We start from the raw sequence: 26592 nt of genomic DNA, 5'->3' as shown, positions 1-26592 counted from the left end.
ATTTTAGTTATTAAATAGTTCTGAAAGCAATTAATTAGTAAATGTAATGATATTGCGATAGGTTATGTTTAAAAGAATGAAACCAAAATCTAATTTTCTAACTGCACAGTGAGCAATGCTTATTGATTAAGCATCTGTATGTAGTTTGATTTTACCAAGTTCCAAGTAAAATAGTACACCTAAAAAAAATAATGAAGAAACAAGGTTTATATAAGATGAGGAAAAAGCAGCTATCTGATCACATCCTGCTGTCTTTATTGTTTGACATCCAGTAGACTTCGACTATAATATTCTAATGGGTTTGGAGTACGGTCTTTGGAGTTGGACTGACTTGGAATCAATTCTGGGCTCTGCCACTTACTAGCAATGTGCTTAGGCATCTTCTCACATATCTGCCTATTGGTTTACTCTTCTGAAATATAGGGATAATAATGCATGGCAGAGTCGTTAATGTGATGTTCGAGAAGCACTTAGCTAGTGCTGAGTGGTGCTCAAGAAATGGTAGCCATGTTTAGGTTTACTATAGAATCTGAGCTTTGTGACATGCTCTCTGCTTTATTCATCTTTCTGATTTCAGTATTTGGCACGTAGCAGACGCTGAGATGAATATAAATTCAATTCTGACCCATTTTGTTTTCTACACCCATGTATATCATTTCATATGACGTTCTTATGCTTTTGGGCATCTTTCCCTTTTTTGCTTTCTTTCTTTAAGAAAACACAATTTGATCAGCCAACGACTTTATTCTTCTCTCTCAGGATTTATTTTTATTAATGTGATATATATTGCACATTTACGCAGTTTCATAAATGGTTTAAAATAGTTGCAAAATGTAATTTCTTTAGAGCTGTTAATTGTGTACAATCAACTATTTTTACAGTGCTCCTTTAACTGAGTACTCTGCAATATTTATTTTCAGTAGTTTTCTAATTATATGTGCTGCATAATCAAACAAATTAAAGCAAATTGTTCCATGAATCAGGATTATCAACACTGAGTATTGCTCCAGATGTTGGCACAAGTTGAAATCTAAGCTCTACAGTTCTGGTTTGGCAGTTAAGTGACATTTAATGAAGGTATTTTATTATATGAAATTACTAGTTCATTTTGAGTAATTTACTAAATTTCTGTGTGCGTCAAACATCTGCTGAGATTTGTCGTCATCCTGCCGTTTTCTTTTCCTAGTAGTTACTGGATAAAAATGATCATGGGTAAATTTGTCCCATACTAAATGAAGGAAGGGACTTCATTCAGTTAACTATCAAACAGTAGGAGTATTTCTTGAACTATTTCTTCTTGGCATCTTAAAACTTTGGATCCTGTTCTTGCATCATTGAAATGTCTTTACTTTCACCACCTTCAAGTTGTCATTTTTCCTGTGCAGTAGCTTAATTACTGTAATCTTTTCCTTTGGGGAGATGGTTCTCATTTTTAATCTGAAAAATGGTTTTCAATTATGGAGCCTGAGAACATTAAACCTACGGAGTTCAGATTCATCTGAGATTATGCTTCCAAAATTTCAGGTATTTTATTGGCTTCTTCCTCCAGAAAGCTTCCATGACACCAAGTTTTCATTAAGTGTCGTGCCTGTATGCTCGTGTCACGTCATGGACTGCTCCCATGAAAGCATTCGTCACATGGGGTTGCAGTCCATTGATTGGTCTCTGTCCTAATCTGTAAGTTTTATGAGAGAAGGAACCATCTTTGTTTTGTATTCCTAGTGCTCAGGAACTCAAAAGTAGTATTTTAATCAGTTAATAAAGGATGCTTTATATCACTTCCATTCAATAAAGACAGACATTCATAGATGTAAGTAAATTCTTCTAACTTCTACGTGTTTTGATTACTTTGCGGTGTATTCCTCCAGACGCACTTGTTTTTCACTGTATTTCTGAATACTTTTCCTTCCAAATGTGTAATTTGCCTAAGAAAATATTTTAGAGTAGACTTAATTCTAGTCTCGCGAAAATCGGGGTGAAGAATGTCTGAGACATGAGTCAGAGTGTTGTTATGGATTGAGTGAGGGAAAACTCAAAGACCAGAGGTCTGGCAAGGTATGTTCATAGAAACTCAATAAATATATGTTCATTCCTTTATTTGTGTCGCATGATCTCATCAGTTCCCCACTGTACTACCTCTAATGCTTCTCCCTGTCTTCAATATGAAGGTAGAACTCCAAAAATAATTATAAGGTTCTCCATGGTCAATGTCATTTTATGCTTTTGGTCTCTGAATTTCCATATCTTATGTGATCTCATTCGGAATTATTCATGGACAATCCTGATTGTTTTATCAGTGGTTACGTCTCTTATGCATGTGGCCTGTCTCCTTAACTAGATTATACGGTCCTTAAGAGAAAGTATTTTTTTCTTTTTCATATATTTCATTGTATCTTCAAAAATATGCCTTGTAAGTGTTAATTATTGATTGAATTGTGCATGGTACAGTGTATTTCCAGCAAATTAAAATGTAATAGTAAAGGTCAGGAAGATTTACCTCTCTGTGCGAACATACGATGATACAATTAATACCTGAATATGAAACTTAACTTCTCCAAGTAGTTCTGGCCAGAATTTTACTCTCTGTTCTCTGGGCCCTTGGATGTGTGATTTTTTAACAGCATTGTCTCATGCTTGCTTGTTTATGCATTGCTCCGTGACTAATATTCAGCTGTTTCAGGTGTGCGTGGTTGGTTCTCTCTTCAACTGGTGGGGTAGAGAGGGGAAGCAAGAAAGGATGTTTTGGAAAGAATGCTAACTGACAGGAGACTCAAATTTAATTCCTAACCTTGTACAAACTGCTGATTTTGGTGGTCTCTATGGTGCCTCTCCATGCTCCCTCATATGCCTACTCTTTTGTTTGTTAGGGAAAGGAGAGCCGCCTAAAGCAGTCTGTAACCCCTGGAATGACTGGGAGGCATTTATTGCTGAAGCATGAGAAGGCTTGGGGGAGATGCCTTATGTAGAAATAAACGTTGTTAACTATAAGACCCTAGATAAGTTACTGACCCTATCGGTGCATCAATTTCCTGGTCGGTAAATTTTGTCTAATTTGGGTTAGATGGTCTCCAGCATCCTCTCTGATGCTCACATCCCTATGTTTCAAGACTCACAAGACACAAGAAAAGTGCTTGGAAGGCATGGATGTTGTTTAAAAATTATAGGTCACATGCTGTACTCTTTTTTTTCTACTCTCTTTCCTTTGTAAACTCCCCATGCATTTTCCTTTGTAAACTCCCCCGCATTCGTGCCTAGAGTTAAACCTTCATTCAGTCTGTGGAAATGCAAGCAAAAGGTCACTCATCTCTGTGGTAGATTCTAGTGTGGATTCTAGTCCCCATGAAAAATAAAGTGTTGGTAAAGTCAGTATATATTACTCTAAAAGGGTCAGACATCCCTGGTAGCACTCAAGAAGGTTAGGTGGTACACTGATATTGTATTAAGTAACATTGGCTCAGTTGGTGAGAAAGTTTTCAAGTTTCTTGTATTCTTTCAATATACTGCAAGGCCATAGAGCCCACTCGTGTGTGCAGGCTAAGAACTAGCCCTATCTGTATCTGAAAAGTGAGAGATCTCTTAACCCTGATCTCCGAAGATAACTGGTTCATGCGTCTGTGTTCTATGTGACCTACAAAAAAGGAGCACAGAAGATTCAAACTCTTATCTTATTACTGAGCCTTTGTACCTTTCTTATGGTTCTTGGACCTTGTCTTGCATTCTCGTTATTTGTGAACTCTCTTTAATGAGTTTTATACTACTTTCAAAAAGGTATTTTTCCATATATATGCTACTATACCTACTACAGTCCCTTAAACCTGGTAAATGCTTAATAAACATTTTCTGGAGAGAATTTCATTGCTGTTCATTTTGATAATCCAGAAAGGAAGAGATAACTCAATTTTCAAAGAGCCTCCAATTCCAGACATGGGGTTCGGTGCTGTGGGGTATGTGTAGGAGCCAGTACTCCTCCGTGAAGGAAACTAGGTTCAACAGAGCTGTCACTGGGTTTCTACATTCTCTCTCTTTACTTTTATTCCACTTTTTAAAGTGATTCATTTTGTGAAGCTATATATAGAAATGAATATAAAATTTATGAAGTTTAAACTTCAGAACTCATATCAACATCACACTAATGTCATTGTAGTAATTGTTTCCTGAAAATTTTGTATTTTCTAGGTTACTTTGAAAGATTTTAAGAATTCAATGTATTTTTTGTATAATAATATAAAGATTTAAGTACTATTAGAGATTTAACAACTATGTGGAAAATAGTTATTAAATACTTTAGAGTGCAAGCGATTTAACTTTAAAAATGTAGCATTATTAGATTAAAGGTTTAGTTGCCCTGTTTTTAGTATACATTCTTTTCATTTCTGTCATCACATTTTCTTGTCATTCTGTTTTCTGATTTCTGTTATCTTTTATAAGTAGGAATGATTAATATATTTGTGTGCACTGTATTAAAGTCAATTACTTTCCTTTAAAAAGCAGCAGTACCTTGTTACATTATCACTTAAAATGAAGGTACCTACAAATTAGACTCTTAACTTTTAAAATGTGATTGCATGTTAAGATATTTCTCCTTCTTTGCCATAAATATACTTTTGCTCAAAATATATTACATTGTTTTTCTTATGTGAAAATGAAGGCATGATTTTGTGCAAACTAGCTATGCTTCTTTAAGAACAAGTATAGGTTTATAGCTTCTTGCATTGTGAAGACTTGTGTCACTGGCTCATCTTATATGACAGTAATTCAATTATGACCTTTTTATACCCATTTAAAAAATAAATACAAACAAGTTTTAGCACGCTTAATGCTGGGGAAAAAGAAAATCTTCTTCAAAATAACCTAAATTCAACCCAAACATAAATATGCCTTTTCCTATGGTATTTCTTTTCTGCTACATATTGCCTTTATAAAAATGTAATTTGAAAATAAGCATGTTACGGTTTTCTGTATTGAAAGCACTACAATAATTACATACTGCTTTTTATTTTCTTCTTCTGTTAATATTAATAATTCCAAATGAAAAATTTTATGGAGATGTTTTTAATGTTTATAGCAGTTTATTTATTTATGACAAATGTTGATTTTCTTTATTATAAAGCCACAGTAGTTATCAAAATGATTAATTGTAGACCTATGTCAATATAATGACAATATTTGTAACAAATATGTAATTAGACATATGCTATGGACATCCCTCTAGGAGGATTTGAATTTCAAATAGAGGGCTTTAATCATGTCCCTTCCTCTTTGCGTGTTGGTATTTTCTAGGTGATGATGAAGGAGTCCAGGAGACAGCAGAATCAGATGGGGACACACAGTCAGAGAAACCGGGGCAACCTGGAGTTGAGATAGACGACTGGGATGGACCAGGTAGGACAAAAAATTTAAAATTCAATCATCTGTTGCTACTATGAGGAATTCACTTTTTTTTTCTTAAATTTTAATTAAATTATAAAACTCTTACACTCTCACTTTTGATTTAATAAAAATATTTGTGTGTATGTTGGTTACATGGTAGGCTGAATAAATATCATTATTTAAAGAGGATTTTTATCTTTGATAAATAAACTATAAAAACCAAAGTGTTATCACTGCTTGAAGTTTTTCATCTTTGTTTTCTTTCATACTCATGTAGGAATTTAGTTAATTCTACTTGTTTCTTCTTTGAACAGAGATCTTTGTGCTGTATCCACATTCAAATTGGGCATATTTTTAAGGCTTCAAACAAGTAACAAATACTCCAAAGAAATACTTTTAGTATAGTCATGTTGTAAGTCATAGATTGAATCCCAGTATGTATTTAGAAGTTTAGAAAACATTAACAGATGCCCCACTTTGATTCAAGGTTTTGGTAATATTTTTACTTTTATGAATGAAAATTAAATTTGATTTTAAAGTTCATTGATATTTAATCATTTCAAGAAAAACAGAAACTGTTAAAATACTCCAAAAGACCAACACAATTTTATATAAATATGTACAGTTCATAAGAACTCTGTGGCTAAAAACCTTTATATTTGGTGCCAACTAATTTACAATTGATGGTATATTTATAAATGGAGACTGTTATGTCACAGGGCTTAAGGATATAAGCGAGTTTTGAAATAGTTTTAGCCATGATTTCCAAAGCAGTAACATTTTTCATTAAGAAAGATCCCTATATTTGAATCACATTTTCACCCTTGCATGACTTTGCAAATTGCTCTCTGCTGTGCGTGAAGAAGAGAGGAACTCCAGTGGTAATTTTCTGAAACCAGCAGCTGGAAAATATAACGCAAATAAAAATGAAGATACAGTATATCTGATTATTATGATGTCATTTCTAATGTTATTCGTGATACACACAGATGTTTGTATTCTGTATACTATAGCATAATGTTACCCAAGATTTGGGATCAAAACATATTATAATTAAAGTACCATATACCACATTTTAAGAGTTTGAAAGAAAATGTGGACATCTGGCATTTTCACCTTATTGCATAATGTTTCTGTCTTAATGAAGGGAAGAATTCTCTTGATTAAAAGAATAAGAAAAAAAACTTCGGAAAAATTTATTTTTTCTTGGGGATTACATTTAACTTAAAAAAGTGGGTGAACTTTATGTTGTATGGTTCTTTATTCGTAGAATTATGTACGGATATGCTGTGTAGAAGAGTTTTTACATTTAAATTAGATTAGATGGCCTTTTGATATGCCTACTTGCAAAGGGTACATTCTGGATTCACTCAGAGGGGCAAACTTGGAGGCGGCTGGTTTTCCTCTTTGCTCAAACCTGGGACCCACAGTGCTCCCAGCGACTTGTGAGTAAGTAAGCAAATTCAGGGGGTGGTGAATTACTAAACACATACTGCATACCCAGTGCTTCCTTTTTCAGGAAGCTTTTCCAGAAATAAAGTTATGTGTTAGCTAAAAGAGAGCGAGAGAGCGAGAAAGCGAGAGAGAGAGAGAGAGAGAGAGAGAGAGAGAGGGAGAGAGAGAGAGAGAGAGGCATAAGGATAAAGCATGATGCTGTCCATTCAGGATAAGATTTTTCACTTTTGAGTTAAATTTACTTAACATATCTGATTTAATAAACATTTTATTCAATTGGTATCAGTGAAAATGTATATACTCTTTCTGTAGCACAAATGAATGTATAAAAACTTTAAAGGAAAAAATGTATGCCTATAAGCAGGTATGCCTGGAGGAAATTCATCCTTTGTATATTGTAAAATCGATAACACATTTTTTCCCTACAGGTGTTTTGCAAAATAAAGGGGGATTTATTATTTTGACATCCCCTGATTAATGAAGTTGATTCATAACCAAAGATTACCTGTTGGATATTTATCTTTTAAGGTAGAATATTCATTGCTTTCCTTCAGTCAGAGAAAGTATACAGGATGTTTTTGAATTTTTGCTATTGCATGAATAGTGATTATATCAATATTTTTACCCAAATTTTTGTTATTCAAAAAAAGTATTGGTATTTTACAACTGTATTAAGAAGAGGAAATTTCCCAGGTTTTAGTGACAGTTTCCAAACATCTTAGAAAATGAACTCTGGATTCTAAAGTTTTAGGTTCGAATTCTGGATTTGCTGCTTACTTGCTGGATGAATTTTTGCAAGTTGCTTAATCTCTCTGTGCTGTTATTCTCATTTGTAAAATGTGGAAAGTAATATTAATGCCTCTTAGGGCTTTTGTGATAATTAAATCTTGAACATAAAATGCTAATGACCATTATTATGGCTTTGAAATTGTTGCGACTTGAAGCAGAACATTTAAAAATTCTTTTCTGCATTTTTTAAAGCACAGTAGTACATCTGTTACAACAAGGGTAAACTTTTATAATACGAAGCATCTAGGTTTTTTTTTTGCGGTACGTGGACCTCTCACTGTTGTGGCCTCTCCCGTTGCGAAGCACAGGCTCCGGACGCGCAGGCTCAGCGGCCATGGCTCACGGGCCCAGCCGCTCCGAGGCATGTGGGATCTTCCCGAAACCGGGGCACGAACCCGTGTTCCCTGCGTCGGCAGGCGGACTCCCAACCACTGAGCCACCAGGGAAGCCCAAGCATCTAGTTTTGAATTTAGCCACAGATTATTGGTTAAGACATGAGGCAATGAGCCAGGTGTGATTTCAAGGTCTCCTAACTTTAAGGTCCTCCCACCCAGTCCTGATAGTCACCCTAAGATAGAGAGTTGTCTCTAAAAATAGAACAGAATCAAAGGACAAGGAAATTATCTAAAGAATTTGAGGCATAGAGCTAACATCGTTTAAGACAGATCAGGATTTATCTTATTTTTAAAGTTTGATTGGAGACGACTCCACAACTTTTCTTGATAGCTCAGTTCGATAATGAATCAACTCCTCTGTGAAGTGTTCTATTTTTATCAAATGCAGATTCCCCAGAGCAATATTTTTTCCTTATTTGTTATACATTTAAAAGGCACATTTAATAATTGCTCGTACCTTTGTTAACTCTTATGATTAGGTGGAACCTAAACAATCTTTAGGAAAATTGTCTTCACATTTTTAAACATTTCTAATGATGAAATTCTTTAATGTTTAAATATTTGTGACTCTTATTTGAAGAATCTTCAATTTCTTATGAGTCTTTCACCATTTGAGTGGAGTGCTACAGTAAGCTAGTAAAGTTCAGGCCAGTGTAAAAGTCATTACCTCATTATTTCAGTATTTCACATATCGATTTTCAAGTCTGATTCTTCTTTCTTGCTCTTAAGAAAATTACCTTGACATTACTTTGCTTGGAATCTAATTCATATGATACTTGTTATCCACTGTTCTTCCTTTCCCTCTGTATTTGCCTATACCTCACTTATACCATTTCTGTCTTCTTTTTAAGTAAATGCTTTTTCTTTTATCACCCTCCAGTAATTCAGTTTGCCAATATTCTCATACATTTAACTATTTAAGAAATAGTCATTGTACACTAATAACTGTGAAAAGTGCTAGGGAGAAGTCCAAAGATGTAGTACAATGCTGGCCACAGTCTCTCTTTTTTTATTGAAGTATAGTTGATTTACAATGTTGTGTTAATTTCTGCTGTGCAGCAAAGTGATTCTGTTATCTATATCTATCTATTTATCTCTCTCTCTCTCTCTCTCTCTCTCTATGTATATATATATACACACACACATTCTTTTTTCATATTCTTGTCCATTCTGGTTTATCACAGGATATTGAATATAGTTCCATGTACTATACAGTAGGACCTTGTTGTTTATCCATTCAATATATAATAGTTTGCATCTGCTAACTGCAACCTCCCATTTCATCCCTCTCCCACCCCACCTCCCCCTTGGCAACCCATAAGTCTGTTCTTTATGTCTGTGAGTCTGTTTCTGTTTTATAGATAAGTTCATTTGTGTCACATTTTACATTCCACATATAAGTGATATCATATGGTATCTGTCTTTCTCTTTCTGCCTTACTTCACTTAGTATGATAATCTCTAGTTACATCCATGATGCTGCAAATGGCATTTTTTTCGTCCTTTTGGGGGGCTGAGTAGTATTCCATTGTGTATATGTACCATGTCTTCTTTATCCATTCATCTGTTGATGGACATTTTGGTTGTTTCCGTGTCTTGGCTATTATAAATAGTGCTGCTGTGAACATAGGGATGCATGTATCTTTTTGAATTATAGTTTTGTCTAGGAGTGGGATTGCCAGATCATTTGGCAACCCTATTTTTAGTTTTTTGTGGAAACTCCATACTGTTTTCCACAGTGGCTGCACCAACTTACATTCCCACCAACAGTGCAGGAGGGTTCTCTTTTCTACACACCCTCTCCAGCGTTTGTTATTTGTAGACATTTTATTTATGGCCAATCTGACTGCTGTCCCCACTGTCTCTTTTTGATACCATTTCTCTCCTTTAACCTTCTTTAATTATTCATGTAGTGTAGTTAGGTAGGATGCAATAATTAAGCATGTCAACCTAGAAAGTAGAGAATTGGTCTAGACTACAGAAGAAAATGCACAAATTTTAGAGCCATGCTTACACTTATGGCCTTGTGGCCTTGGGCATATTAAACAGCCAGGACCTCAGTTTCCTTATCTTCAAAATGGGAAGAATAATAAGTACTTTGAAACATGGTTATGAGGATGAAACTTGAAAGAGATGATATATATGATACCTAGCACAGAGCCGGGGTGAGTGTGGGATTTGCTAGATGTTAATGGCCTCCCTTTACCCTAGGACCTCTCACATTGGCCAACAATTGGAATGTGTCCTTATTCTGAAAACAATGCTTACATCTCTGTCTCCCTCCTTTAAGAAAATCTTTAGAACCTCAATCCATTGCCAAATTCTGGAGTGCTGACTTGTGTATTTATTTAGAAGGAGACTTAGGGAAGAGAATACTGTTAAATCATTATAAATTCGTCATCCACCACTATGAAATGAGTACCTTAAAAGTCACATCTCATAAACGTCAACTCTAGGAATGCCAACTCTCTGGCTTATGTTATTAAAAACATGTTACTTCTTTTTGCACACGGGAATAATGAATAATTTGTTTTCCCTGGTCTAATATTGAATGAATCTACCAACAGCCTTATAGCAGCTTTAATTGACATTTCTAGGAGCTCTACGAAAGGAACATATCATGTTACTCAAATTGTGCAGATAAGTATATACACAATGTATATACAATAATGTATATTAATACAAATATACACAGATATAAAATTTTGAGCCAGCAGTCATTTAGATTCTTTGACATGAACTTTTCCAGATAATCATGTACTTTTATTTAAACAGATTTTTGTATTTATATGTAAAGCATTTGGGCCATTTCAGTAAAAATGAAGTAGAAAATCAGACCTTGTATCGATGATTTGAGGAATTAATAGAATGAAATTAGGAATAATTTTTGTGTTATACACTATGGAACAGCACACCTTCCTCCTAGGTTGATAAATGGAAATCTGATTTACCATCAGAGGTAAATTATTTTGAGGTAATGGGTAGAGAAGACCAACAATACTTCTGTTTATATATTGGCCCTGCCACTTATCAACTGTGTGACTTTGGGTAAGTTACTAACTCTCCAAGGGCTCAGTTTCCTTATTTATAAAATGGGGCTAATTATAATAACCACCTCATTAGTGAGATTTTTTATGTAAAACATGGAGATCAAAACTTCATAAGTGCTCAATAAATGGCTCTTAATATTACTTTTAGCATCATTTTGGCAGTTGTGCCTTAGAAGCCATTATAATGCCTTACAGATGATAAGCTCACATTTGTATAGTGAATCAACTTTGTAAAATGATTTCGCTATGTAGAAATCATCACAGGGCTACATTAGCTATGTTCTATTCAACTGGATTTAAAACATAATTCAGTAAAAGAAATTTAATGTAAATAAATTTTCAAGAATAAATGTCTAGCATAAAATCAGATGTGTGTACTTGTTGCATCTGGACTAAAAATGTTTCAAGAAATCTATAAAGAAGTCACCTCATTCAGGTGCTGTTCAGCGTTGTGGATCCACGCAGGTGATCAGGCTAGTTCTGCTCTGTGCCTGAAATTAAACTGAGAAGATGGGGAGTGTTTTATATAAAGTGGAATGGCAGCTGGGAGACTGAGAGAGAAGCACACACTAATGATACAGGGTTTTTTTCCCTTTACTAGTCCAAAGAAGGGCTTGGAGATTACAGTTCTGATTTCGTTTCCTTTTTGATTGGGAAAATGTGGTAGATATAAGATCTGGGAAATGCCATTTGAAGTAAATTAACAGAAACCTATGAAACATAGTTAACCACAGATATAGTCTGACAGTAAGAAGAATATTGTGAGAAGCAGAGGAAATCGTAGAATGACTGTGTATTACTCTGACAGTGAATTGGTATTATCTCTGCTATCAGATAATGCAGTTATCATTAATTTTCACATTTGCATTTCAATCTTTGGAAGGAAATGACTCTTGCCGGATGAAGATAAGAGCTCTGTACCACTATAATGAACCATCATTTTATCCCAACGCTTTTTGTCCACATGAAAATGAGGCGGGGAGGAGAGTGTGTGTGTGTGTGTGTGTGTGTGTGTGTGTGTGTGTGTGTGTGTGTATGTGGGGGGGTTCAGAAAAACATTATAACAAAGTGTCAAAATTGCTACAGACTTTTGAGCCCCTTCTGAAACAAGAGGGGGTCAAAATAAATCTTCTGTACTGTAGTTAAGTGGATATCGGATTAAAAGATGAAAGCCTTACTCTTTGTAGAACAGGATGCCACATAAACACAGTAAAATATAGTTCTCTTTATCTTATTCCTTTACTCCAGTTTGCACTCTGATATAGAATTAGGGCACACATAAACCTAACCCAAAAAAAGAGGTAGATTGAAGGCAAAGGACTTACGATTATTGTTTGGAAATAGATGTCTTTGGGTTATAAGAACTGTGTAAAATATACAAATTTATTATTATTATTATTTCTTCAGTTGTACAAGAATGGGAATTAAGGATATTTAGATAATGGCTTGTAGAACTTGCAAATACCTAATTTGTTTGCACAAGTTTAATTGATAAATTCAAGCTAAAGAATAATGAATTGAGATTAATTTTTTTTTTTTTGGACCTTGCTTTGCAGTGACCTTTTCCTCAAACAGATTGCTGGAAAATAAAATACAATGTCAAGTTTTATAAATACATCATGATCCCAGAAAAATATATGACAGCACATACTTTCCTATCCCACATGCTGCTCCCATGGCAAAATTCATTAATTAACCTTTTACAGTAGAAGCTCCCTTAATTAAACTAAAATTTGCACCCTTTCTCTGAAACTTACTGATTGAGGCTGTTGTGGGTTAAGTCGGGTCCCCTCACAACTCATATGCTGAAGTCTTAAATTTCAGTACCTCAGAATGTGATGTTATTTGGAAATAGGGTCATTGCAGATGTAACTAGTTAAGACGAGGTCATACTCATTAGGGTGGGCCCTTCATCCAACATGACTGGTACCCTCATAAGAAGGGGAAATTTGGAGACAGACCGCATACATAGGGAGAACATACTGTGAAGATGAAGGAAGAGATTGAGATGATGCTCTTAGAAGTCAAGGAAGGCCAAAGATTACTGGGAAACCACCAGAAGCTAGGTAAGAGGTATGGAACAGATTCTCTCAGAAATCCTTCCCTTGATTGATTCCCAGAAGGAATCAATCCTGCTGAACCTGATCTTGGACTTGTAGACTCCAGAATTGTGAGACAATACATTTCTGTTATTTAAGCCACCCAGTTTATGGTACTTTGGTACAGCAGTCCTAGAAAACCAATACAGAGGCCAGGAGCTAGAAAAGAATCATGTGGGCAGTCCCTTATATGCTTTCCAACTATATATCTTACTGTAATTTTTAGTTGATTTTAAATATTGTCTAAACCACTCGTATACTTGCCAAAAAAAATACATTGTTTCTAGGGCAACAATATTGAAACCTTCCAAAGACTGGATAAAGAGCAATAACTAAAAAATGTAGGTATGGACAAAATAACTGCAGCAAATCAGGGAGAAAATCATAAACATATTGAAAGAATCTGCCCTTAGATGGCTTTGCAAGTGCTTTTACATCCTCACTCTAATGAAACAAACTAGAAATTTTAGATGAAGCATTTGAATGTTGTTTATGAAATTGGAGGGACCAACAGTGGGCTCATAGGCTGATAAAAGGTCTAGGCCCTACATCAAATGTTTAATTATTAAATGTGCTTTTGTATAGCATAAGTTAAAATATAATGCTTCTAATATTATTTTAAAAATCATTCCATGGTTTGGCTATTTTGATTAACTGCTCACCCCATTTTGTCCAATAATAGGACTTCTACTGTGCTCTTTCCTCCTGAGCCATAATTCAGCTTAGAATTCTTCTCAACAGGACACTTCAGGAAGACACTTGTCAGTAGGATATAAGAAAAACCCTTGCTATCCCCTTTGTAACCTCTTTCATAAGAAAGTATGCTTTAGATACTTATTTTGGCGCAAGAATTTTTGGCATTCGTTGTTTTCCTTGACTCAGCATTATACCTGGAAAAGGTACCTAAATATATGCCTGATCTGAGATGTTGAAAGAAAGAAAACCTAAACCATGTAATTATTTGCTCCTCTTTTGTCTGATTCAGAAAGGGCCTTAATGGGGTTCAGAAGGATAAGTCAAGACCAACACAGTGACATACACTAGAAGCAGAAGTAGTTTAAAACTATGGAAAATAAAAGCAGGTACATAGAGACATGTACACTTGCTATTAATGGGCCACAAATTTGGAACTAGATTACTAGATTATTTAAAGGGTAATATTGATTGGGTACACAAGATAAAATACATTTCTTGTAAGTTGGTAGTTGAATCTAGATCCTTGAAGAAATTCAGATTCGATACTGTAGGCAACAGTACTATATATACATTGCTGGGTGCTTTCTATTGCATCATATCAGTAAGCACATACAAGGCCGCTGCCTCACCTGTGATTTTACAAAGTATCAGGTGGTTCGGGTGTTTTCACTTGATCCATCCGTTATAAAGTTTCCCATCAACTTTTCACCTAATGGTTATTGCCAGGATCCATTGCATCATTAGGGCTTACAAAATGGTGACTTTTGCATTTTATCATTCCTTCTGTATTATTAACTGATATTATTATCTTCTGAAAATCTTTCCCTCATCTACTATTTAGTTACCCCTGAATACTGTTCATAAAGGAAAAGGTGGACACATGCTTGATTTTTTTCTCACTACATACCAATTTTCAGTATAGGAAAGAATAGAAAGAGTGATCTAAGGCTGGTAAAATAAACTGGTAAATACTGTCATTGCATTTAAATTCAAGATCTGTGTGAAGACGTGTTATGCATATAAGCCACATACTCAGAATTGCATTAAAAATAAACTACTCTGACTACAATATGAAGAATGGGTAGAAGAAGGACAATAGAAATACAGTAGTAGTCTCATCAAGAGGTGAAAGAGGGTTATAGGAAGCACCGGATATATTTGAGGTTGTCATTGTGTGTGGCTTGTTCAACGTATTTTGTTGCCATTCACTGAGGTAAGGAGAACTGAAGGAAAGACATGTTTTGGGAGAAAGATGAATTGGATTTTTAGTATGTTATTTGCAATTTTTGTGAGACATCCAAGTGGATCTGTTGAGTAGAACATTGGTAATATAGGCTGGGAGTTTGGAGAAAAGCCTAGTATAGAGATGTAAATCGGAGAGTCGTCAATGTATACATGGCAATGGAATTCATGGGAGTAGATGGGAATATATATATATATATATATATATATACACATATACATATGAGGTCTTGGACATGAAGCTTGAAGAACTCCTATCTCTAGCAGAAGGATAGAGGAAGAAGTGTCAAGAGCGTCTGATAAGGAGGGAACAGCCAAGATAGGGAGAACCAGGGGAATGTAATAGTTTTAAGGAGGAAAGAGTCATGCTTGGGTTAAATGCTGCTGAGACGTCAAGACCGAGCTTTAAAGACTTCCCTTGAATTCAGTGCCACGTGGATATTAGTGATTTTAACTGGAACTATTTCAGTGGAGCTCTTGTAGCAGAGCTGCCAGACTGTGGTAGGTTGAAGTGCGAGCGAAAGACAAGCAAATTGAGTCAGCTATTGGAAACAACTCTTCTTGAATGTTCTTGGTAAATAAATATAAACATACCTGGGTTTCTGTGAAACTGTTTATTGATAAAATTGTTCATTACCATTTTATTTCTACCTCAGAAACTTTCAAACTTTAGGGTTATGCCTCCAAAGAAATTTGTGTCTCATATTAAGCCATTCTGAATCTGCTACCCATTAACTTTTATAAATTATTTCAAAGTTATTTTTGTTTCCTGTCCCTACCATATTTTCAAGCTTTACATGATACATTTTGCTCATTTCTTTTAAATTTTATTGTTTCAACTTTTATATCCCAGTAACTAGTTTACCAAATAGTTTGTGTGTGGATTTTTTTTTGAGTTTTATTACTTTGAATGTAATTGAAATGCTAAATTTAATAATAATATATTACATAAAAATTTACTATAAATTTGATGTGGGTTAGAAGTATGTTTTCCCTTCTTTCTGTATTCAAACTGATAACAGCTCTTATGGTGTTATTGTTATTTCTGTTGTCGTTTTAACCTCAGGAGCACACTTAGACCTTGGGGACTGTTGTATCTTTGTCTTCATAATAAATTCCTACACTGTTTCTGAGATTGATACTTGGAGCAAGCAACTTATTCACTCATAAATATAATTTGCATATCCTTGCCAGATCTTGTACTTCTTCCCCTGCACCTTTGCAGACCCACATTGAATTAATTAATTTAATTAGTTCAAACACTTATTGAATAAGTGTTAAGAATAACTGTGTGCCAGACTCCAAGGATAAAGCGATGACTTGGACTCATACTACCTTCAAAAAGCTCGTAGTACAAAGAAGACAGACAAATGATGAGATAATTAAAATACATTGCTATGGATTCTGTTGCAGAGGCATGTACAGTGTGCAGTGGTGGCAAAGGGAGGTGGCAAAGGGAGCTAGCAAAGAAGACAGACAAATGATGAGATAATTAAAATACATTACTATGGATTCTGTTGCAGAGGCATGTACAGTGTGCAGTGGTGGCAAAGGGGGAGGAAGGTCATCCACTGCCAAGTGGGAGGGGTGGTGGGAAAATGGCTGAGGGATCAGCTTGCACAGAGGGAGAAGGGAAGGGTTGCTGCTGATGGTGAGTCATAATGCTGATGAGATAACACAAGCAATAATAATCTCTTCAGTGATCGCAAGGACAGAGTGATAAATACACACTGGACGCACTAAATTGTTAATGATACGTGGGAAATGTTTAGTTTTTTGCAAAATTATATATATTATATATTAAGTGTAGTAAACGTGTTGCCATTTTGCCTGTACAGAAGCTTTCACTTTCCTGTTAAACCTGCCCGACTGTGCCACTGTTACCTAGAAGGCACTATCCTTCTGTCACTCTTGGGCCTGAGGAATGGAGAGGTTTTCTGAAAGATAACGGAAACTAAAGTACCCATGCTGAAGATTAGTTACATCTGTAAACTGTTAAAAACAACAATTAAAGAGTTGGGTAAAAGGTCAGCTAAGAAACAATAAAGAAACCTAATTGTAATTTTAGCCATTTCCTGGAAATTGAACAGCAAAGCAGGGTTTCTAGTGGCATTACTGGTCTTGCCTGGTGTTTGGAAGCAGGGCTAGCTCTTGGAGGCTCTTGGAGAGCTTGGTGGGGAATAAGAAAGGAAGGCTCAAGGGGGAAAGTGTGGGCTTCTTGCTAACAGCAGAGTTCTACTTGGCAGGATTCCTGTGGGCCATATTTTAAGTGTCCTTGAAAGAAAATTGCAAAGTGCTGTGTGTTTTCAAAGAAAATTTATTGAATACATTGTCATATATAGGAAAGTAATGAAAATAACATATTTGATGTTAAACATAGTTTATATTTGGATAAATACACAGAGAATCACATGTCTTATTTTGAGTTTTCATGGCAGAATCTCTTGATACTAACAAGAGTATAACATTCTTTTTAAGTGACACCCTGAATAAAAACAGTCACAAACCTTCCCAATTGAATGGAATTTTAACAAGTTCTTTGGGTTTTTTCCTGTTCATTTTTTCATATGAATTAATCAGGGTTATTTCATCTTTGAGCATTGTATTAACAATGTAAAATAAAACGAAAAGAATAAATACATGAGTATGTTCTAATAAGGATGGAAACATGGCATTTTTTTACAGAATTAAGTAACCTATACACCAGACAAAGAATATAAAATGACTGAGATTGACAGCACTTATTTTAGTGTGTATTTTAAGTAAACCATGCGTTATTTAAGTTTATGGTATTTAAAATTATATTTTCTATATAAAAGCAATGCAAGCTCACCAAAAGAAAAGAGAAACGAGTGGAAGACACTTTCTGCCATCAGAGTGTTTATTTCAGTTCCCTCTACCCATTTTTCTTTTCTTTAATTAATTAATTAATTTATGTTTTGGCTGTGTTGGGTCTTAGTTTCTGTGCGAGGGCTTTCTCTAGTTGCGGCAAGTGGGGGCCACTCTTCATCGCGATGCACGTGCCTCTCACTGTTGCGGCCTCTCTTGTTGCGGAGCACAGACTCCAGATGCGCAGGCTCAGTAGTTGTGGCTCACGGGCCTAGTTGCTCCGCAGCATGTGGGATCTTCCCAGACCAGGGCTCGAACCTGTGTCCCCTGCATTGGCAGGCAGATTCTCAACCACTGCGCCACCAAGGAAGCCCCCATTTTTCTTTAAATTAGATGCTTTCCAAGAAAATTACTATCTTCCTCAGTAATTTTCATTACTCTGAAAATTGAATAAAAGGAGGACATTGGATATATAAATAATAATTATCGTAATATGATTAATGCAATAGTTGTTAAATAGGCTGATAAATTATATAACATCTTAAAATATTATGCCTGCAATTTCTAATACTATAGCTGGAAATAATGACGTGTGAAAAGTGTTTTATTGTAAAAGAAGTCATTTGAGTAGCCTTTCTTAATTATGCAAATATAAGAGCCAAGATTTTTCAAACTGGATTTGGGAGCCTTTTGTCTCTTTGGGATGAATACTACCTGTCTTGGAGATCTCACAGCTCTGAGAGAGGGAAGGAAGATGGAGGGCTGATTTGCACATGCAGCCTGTGGGGCTTTCTGTGTGGTAGTCACGCGAACTCCACCACTTCCACCCCAAACTGTGGTTTATATTAGTCTCCTCAGGCTGCTGTAACAGAATACCACAGACTCAGCGGCTTAAACAACAGAAATTTATTTTCTCATAATTCTGGAGACTCGAAGCCCACGATCAAGGTGCCCACAGGGCTGGTTTCTGGTGAGACCTCTCTTCCTGGCTTGTAGATGGCCACCTCCCCGCTGTGTCTGGACATGGTTTTTTCTCTGTTATGTGCACACTCCTGATGTCTCTTCCTATTCTTATATGGACACCAATCCTATTGGATTAGGGCTTTACCCTTATGCCCTCATTTAACCTTAATTACTTCCGTAAAGGTCCTGTCTCCAAATACAGTGGCATTGGGAGTTAGGCCTTCAACCTGTAAATCTTGGAAGAGACATAATTCAGGTTGTCAATGACAGGTTCGATTGGGGTGGCCTTAACCAAAATCTGCTGGCAGGGAAAGGACATCTTGGAAAATAGAAGATTTGTGGAGGGCGAAGCCAGGACTCAACAGTAGGGCTTTAGGTTTTAAGAGAGAGGGCTATTTTTCCCTACCCTTTGTTCCTAAACCTGGAACTCCTTGTGAGGCCAGCTAACATGGCCTCGGGTCCTGCTTTGGGGAAGGATGGCTGATCTGAGATGTGATGTGAATTAAGTGAACCGAACCCTAAAGACTAAGGGGGGACACCATGACAGATTGTATAAGACCTGAGCCCACTTGGGTGTTTCCTTAGCAAAGAAGGGGAATCCACCATCCTGTATGGGACCTGTGCTTAATAGTGACACCAAGGAATAGAGAGCAAAGCAGGGGCTTCAGTGGCCTAAATGATCTCTTGGAATTTGGAAGTATGGCTGGCTCTTGAGGAGTTCTTGGAGACTTTGGAAGGAATGAAGTAAAAAGATCTCAAGAGGGAGAGGCTTAACTTCTTGTTAATAGAAATTTTACCCCAAGCTGAAGAATGAGGACATATAAGTCATGGGAGAACATAAAGGAAGTCCAGAGAAAGAGGCATCTGTCTCTCCTCTGGGAGACCATTTAAGGCCTCTTTACTTTGTAAGCATGGAAGTATTTAACAGATGGAAGGAGAGAAGAGAGTAAAGACATTCCAACACTCCAGGCGGAGGGAATATAACACACCTGCATTAATATAGATGGTGAATTGTGGTTAGGAGTGAGATAGGGACTCACATTAGACAACTAGGCAATGTAGCCTGTTGCACGAGTTCAGGTCAGAAGGCAATAGAGATTTGGGTAATAAAAGTTGCCAGCATCATTAGTAAATACTGGTGTTCAAAACGGGTTTAAAGTGGTGAAGGAAGAAGGAAGGTTTTTCCCCCACTCCTAGAGTCCAAGCACAGGAAAGCAGTGACCTGGAAGTGGCACTGGAGATCAGGCCAGAAACAGCTTGGCTCCAGAGTCTCTGCTCTGAACCACTGACACACACACACACACACACACACACACACACACTTTTTCTGAGCAATGTAAAAGCTAGAGTTTTCTTATGAACCTCTATCCTTATTCTGGAAGAAGAACACCCTTTATTAATTGTGAAAAAAATATTTTAACTCTTTTAAGTTATTAAATTTAATGATTATCTTTATAGTTTATATTAAATTTGAAAATAAATATGAGATTTTAAAAAGCACTGACCATATATAATACACCTTTTCTCCACAGTTTTGACATATCGATGTGTATTATGGGAAAAATTGATTTTGAAGAGTAAGATACTTTTGAAAAGCCCAAATTATTTATTCATTAAAAATCATAATTACAGTTATGTGGCAAAATTAATTTTCTATAAAATAGGTTTCTCTGTCTGGAATATGGAAGTGAATTATTTTACAAACTCATATAACTTAAGGCTAACATTTCATGCCAATAACTCATGATTAGTATATAGTAGAATAATTTAGCACATTTTAAAATTAAAGAAGAGGTTGTTAGTTAACCCAGCTTTCTGGATTTTACTCATTTTTTTTTAACTTTTAAAGTTAAACATAATAAAATGAAAAAAAATAGTTATCAGATAGTTTAATAAAGTAAAATGAAAATGGCATTATATGTAACTGTTAGAGAAATGCAGGAAATATTTCAATCATTATTTAAAAGTACATGAGATTAATAATACTTCTGGTTCCCTTTGGGCCTTATTAAGTATTATTTAATCTGTATAATTCAAGACATTTTATCCATTAGGCTCAGTCATTTTCAGAAATCATAAAACATATAAGTAAAGGTACTGATAAAGGGAAAAATCAGTAACTCAGATAACCTAAAGCATTTATTTTTCAGAGTGTTATTCTCTTGAAATGATCAAAAGAATTCCGAAACCATTCAGAATTAATGTTGAGGACCTAAGACTCTGTTCTGGGCAACATTTTCCTCTCCCATGAACTTTTAAACTTTTCTCTTTCCCAGTCACATCTCTAGTACCTAATATTTACGGAGAGTTTACTATGTGCTAATCACTGCTCTAGGCATGGGGAGTATAAGAGCAGACAAATTCTCATTGTTTTCTCTCAAAACAACTCTAGGAATATTGTCTCCCTCTTGACCAGTGAGGAGACCGAGCCACAGAACATTAAGTCACTTGCCTGTGATCACAAAGCAAATAATCATGGAATTGAAATGAAACAGCTTGACCCCAGGGATTGTGCTCAACACCACTACGTTTTCTCTGGTTTTCACACTATGAGCCCTTCTTGATTATGGTACCTATTATTTGTTATTTTGACACCCTGTCACCTAACTGCCATTCTTTTTTCCTTCCCTAAAATACAAGCAAGGAAACTATGCTTTATTGTTCATTAAAGCCTTTTATTAAGTTTAATTTTTCCTTTGATAAAATTTTTGTGAAATCTAAGGCTTCCTTTCTACTGCACAACTTTTTGGTTACTGTGTTTAATTTATCATTTATTTGGCTTTGCCCTGGAGAACAGCATAACCCTAAGAGCTACCATTCATTGAGCATCGTGGCTCCAGTCACTGGGCCTTATTTTACAGTGGAGGAAATTAAGACTTAAAAATTTAAATTTGAGGCATACCTCGGAAATATTGTGGCTTCTGTTCCAGACCTCCTCAGTGAAGCAAATATCACAATAAAGCAAGTCACACAAATTTTTGGTTTCCCAGTGCATTGAAAAGCTATGTTTACACGATACTGTGATCTATTAAGTATGCAATAGCGTTGTGTCTAAAAAACAATGTATATACTCTAATTAAAAAATACTTTATTGCTAAAAAATGCGAGCCATCATCTGAGCCTTCAGAGTCATAGTGACATCAAAGATCACGGGTCACAGATGACCATAACAAATATAATAATAATGAAAAGGTTTGAAATATTGCAAGAATTACCAAAATGGGACATAGAGACCCTAAGTGAGCAAATGCTGTTGGAAAAATGGTGCTGACCGACTTGATCAACACAGGGGTCATCACAAACCTTAAATTTGGAAAAAACGCAGTATCTGCAAAGCACGATAAGGCAAAGTGCAGTAAAACGAGGTATGTGTCTAATATAGCTGAGAAGTGACCCAGCCAGGATTCCCATTGAGAGTGGTGATCAATGATGCTGGCAACACACCTCTGGAGGACATTTTCTTTTTCTAGGCACTACATGAAGTGATGTTGTTGGTTACTTCTGTTAATTCTCACAGCAATTCGACAGACAGGTGATCCCTATTTCATAAGTGAAGATGTTAAGTCTTAGAGAAGTTAGGTAGTTTACCTAGTCCCACATTGCAAATAGGGGACGAGTAGCTTACCTAGTCTCAGTGTGATGGTAAGGTCAAGCTTGTAGGGGTAGTGAAGTAATGGAAGATACAACCTGAGATGAAAATCACTTTCAAATTCTGCTCCTCCACTTAACAGCTCAGTAAATTCAGACAAATTACGTCATCTTTCTGCCTGTCAACTTTCTCATCTGTAAAATGGGAGTACTGTATACAGCCAGCCCTCATTATCTTCAGGTTCCAGATCACTGAATTCAACCAACCATGGATGGGAAATACTCAGAAAAAAGTTCCAGAAAGCTCCAAGAAGCAGAACTTGAATTTGCCATGCCAGCAACTATTTACATAGAATTTTCACTATATTTACAACTATTTTCATAACATTTACATTGTATTCGGTGTTATAAGTAATCTAGAGATGACTTAAAGTATATGGGAGGATGTGTGAGGTTTACATGCAAATACTACACCATTTTATACAAGGGACTTGAGCCTCCAAAGATTTTGCTATTCGTGGGGGGAGGTCCTAGAGCCAATCCCCTGTGGATACTGAAGGATGACTATACCTGCTTCATAGGATTTTATGAGCATTACATTAGTGAAGTGCTGAGAAGAGTGTCTGGCCCAGAGTAAGTACTGTATAAATGATGTAAGCATGACGTCATCCTCATCATCACCTTCATCATCCTCATCTTCCTTATTTTATAGTCAGGGTTTTTTTTTTTCCTCTCTTAAATCTTGCCTCAACCTTATTTCTTCTTCTCCATTAGATTTCTTTAGCATTTGCATGGCCAGAGCAGTATCAAGTCCCTTTGTGTCTATTTTGTTCAGAAAACAAGGATGTTTTGTAGGATTCAACATCCTTGATTAGAATAAAACTTTCAGTTGAATATGAAGTGTTAGAGTATTTTAGGATTTTTAAAAAAAATAATTTAGGCATTTGTTCCTTATGCTCAGTCTCATTCCACAAAGGATTTGGGGTGACTTATGAAAAACATGAACTATAAAATGATAGTATAAATTATTAAAGTAGATGAAAGAAAACATAGACAGGAAAATAATAGAAGCAAGGATCATATAATTACATGGCTATAGCTAAACCATGGAGTCCAATATAGTTGCTCAAAAGCCCCACTTCTCTCCTGGGCTCTTTTCTCTGTACTCTTCCTTTTGGTTTTCTGAGGGCCTTAGAGTGCCTTCCTATTTCTTTTCCTTTTCCCCTTTTCTTCTTGGGACTTACCTTCACACACTTTCACAGACAAACTTACTGAATTGTTCTCGTGAGATCTCTATTCTCTATTGGATATGTCTCTTTCAATTTTACCCAGAACTGCTCAGTTCACTTTCTGAAGAAGACATAGAAAAGGGCAGAATGTTACCAAATCCTTCCTCCTGCGTTTTCAAATAACCACAACATTAGCAACTTTTCATTGTGTACGCTTTTACAAAAATTTCTTTTTTTGAAAATCAAATATATGCTTCTCATTATTTTAATAAAAACTCCACTGAGTATATGAATTACATAGGATTGGAAAAAATAAAGTTTGCAGTGAATGGTGGATGACACCCATATTCAATAAGGAGCTCTTAAAAACAGACCAAATGCTTAAGACGTTTTTGCAGTTTTCAATTTGTAAGAAAATGATTTCATTAGAGGGGAGGAAAGAGAGAGAAAAAGCCATCAGTGGGAATGTTGGAGAATGCAGGCTCCCTATGAGACCAGCAGAGAAGACAAACTAAGTATACAGATGTAGATTAGGCCTCAGAACATGAGGACATAAAAGGGATTTAATGGTTGGGTGGATTATAGAAATCCATGTAACAATGATAAATAATTATAGTTCCAGCCGAGATCAAAGTGGTGCTGATTGAACGCCCTCAAGCTGTTAACATGAAGTATCTTGAAGGGAAAAAAAACCCTGCCTCAGAGATTGGTCAGACTGGGCAAACAACTTTCAACTCTATTGAAAGCACCAGTTGTGGGAGAGGAAAAATGGAGGGAGCCTGTGAGGGAATTTCTTCCTTTGGAGCTCAGTGTAAAACTGACTTTTACAGCTATTTGTAATTGGGTTGAAATTGCTCAAAAAATATGTATGTGATTAACCCTTTCTTTTGGAGGCTGGAGAAAAGACTCATATTACAGATGTCAGTTCTATAATTGACTTACCATTCTTGATAATTCCCTTTGAGGAAAATTTCACTTTGGCTACATATAACAGAGTGATATTGACTGTAGGTAAGGTTACCTGAAAAAAGAGTCTTTGCAGAAGACACATTTATCTGCAGAAGGAGCAAAAATATCTTGACTATCACAGGGAAACAAATGAGACTACATTCATCTGTGGATTTGTTTGATTTTGTAATGCCCCCAAGACATTATAAAGTGTAGAATTATGAAACAATTGAGATTAGTTATAAGATGAGACAGCCAATTAAATTAACCCTAATCACAAGCATTTTGGACTAATTTAATGTAGAACTCTATCTATATCTAATCTGTCTATATCTATATGATAAAGGAAAGAGAGAAGCATAGTTTTTATACCTTACAGATGCATCTTTATTTACTTTTTAAAAAATGAAATGGTTTATTATTTTTAAGTAACTAAAAAAGCAAAGCCAGCAAGTATTAAAACTAGATTTACAGAAATTGTACTTCCATATTTTATATCCTTCTTTAACATATATAGTTGACATATATGGTTGACATATAGTTGAACTACATAGTTGACATAAAGAGTTGAATTTTGTAGTTGAAAAGCCAACTATTTGCAAATGCCTTTTTTTTTTTTTTTTGCAGATGCTTTTAATGGCACTCTGGATATTGTGTCTGTAATTCCACTTGGGGTGGATTAAAACAGACATTTCAGTAAGGCACATGGCATTTCTAATACAATGACGGTTTCAAGGTTTAGGATGTTTGGAACTGAGCTAGCTACCTCATGTAAAATTTTGAAAACCTTTATGTTAGGAGATGAAATATTGATCAAAATATTTGATAATAAATATTTATGTATCAGTTAACAAGTTGGTAATCACTTCTTGAGGGAAAATTGTTTTGGATAGACAAAATTTGAATTTTCTTAGTAGAATAATTTAATAAAATTTTTCCTAAGTCAGGTACCTTTGCCTAAACATTTGGGTAAGGATATTTTAAGAATGAAGACTTTCTGCTGTATGTCTCCTTCTACTGTAGGAAATAACCAATATTAAAGATAATGCCTCATTAAATCTGTGTGATAAACGGTCTAACTTTATGGCTTTTCTTAGGTAGAGGTTTTATGACATTACATTTAATTTTTAATATTTTAATATGAATGCATTTTCCTTGCCAAACTAATTTCTATTTTTATAGGGGTACAGATGTGTTCGCTGTAACATCTTTTCTCATCTGTGGAAAATATCATTTCTCCTCTGTAAAATATTATTTTAAAATCGTATTCATGTGGTATTGGAGAAGAAGATAAGAAATTATAGGATTAAACTCTTAATGAGTATATATTGAATATTCTCAAAACAGTTTAAAACAATAATATAAATTAAGACAATTTCTACAAGCTACAGCTAATTATTAGTCAATTTTATGGTTTCCTACACATTTTTATGTTTAGGATGTCAGTAATGTTCTAAAGTTGGTCTTATATATGTAACAACTGAATAATTTGGTTATTTTATTTTCATTTCTTTTCATTGTGCCTTTCCATTTACATGGACACAAGCACTTTTTTTTCATTACTATTTCCATAGTTTCTTCAATAGCACAGAAGGTTTATAAAGTACAGAAGGGGTTCATTAAATGCTCAAGTTACCCATAGTGAAATGTTGTTACTTCAGACTGTAACTTTAATTTTTTTGGTTGCTTAAAGTAATAATTTTACCCCAAATATAGTTACATACTTGAGTAAATGCCAAATGAAATAATTTTTTTTAAATTGCCTTGTTTTAAGGAACTTTTCTTTTTGGTCTAAGAGTACAGGAGACCACACGGCTGTTGATGAGTTCAGCATCAAACAAAAATTTTGAAATTATAGTAGGATGGAAGAAGAAAAGCCTAGTATTTTTATTCATACAAAACTGGGTTTAAGTCCTGGCTCAATGTTTGATTATTTATTA

At 35.3% G+C, this 26592-nt stretch overlaps 1 protein-coding gene across 1 annotated transcript in view; it reads left to right on the top strand.

Moving 5' to 3' along the window:
* ZFPM2 (zinc finger protein, FOG family member 2) overlaps nucleotides 1-26592 on the top strand; it is a 462014-nt gene that overhangs the window by 117966 nt on the left and 317456 nt on the right. The window contains exon 3 of the mRNA XM_029222662.1: nucleotides 5281-5382. Within this exon, the coding sequence (XP_029078495.1) occupies nucleotides 5281-5382 (102 nt within the window). The remainder of the gene's footprint in view (nucleotides 1-5280; nucleotides 5383-26592) is intronic.

The sequence above is a fragment of the Monodon monoceros genome, unplaced genomic scaffold, assembly GCF_005190385.1.
Source record: "Monodon monoceros isolate NGI ecotype Baffin Bay Population unplaced genomic scaffold, NGI_Narwhal_1 Super_Scaffold_14, whole genome shotgun sequence".
Lineage (NCBI taxonomy): Eukaryota > Metazoa > Chordata > Mammalia > Artiodactyla > Monodontidae > Monodon > Monodon monoceros.
This window is presented reverse-complemented; position numbering and strand designations above follow the sequence as displayed.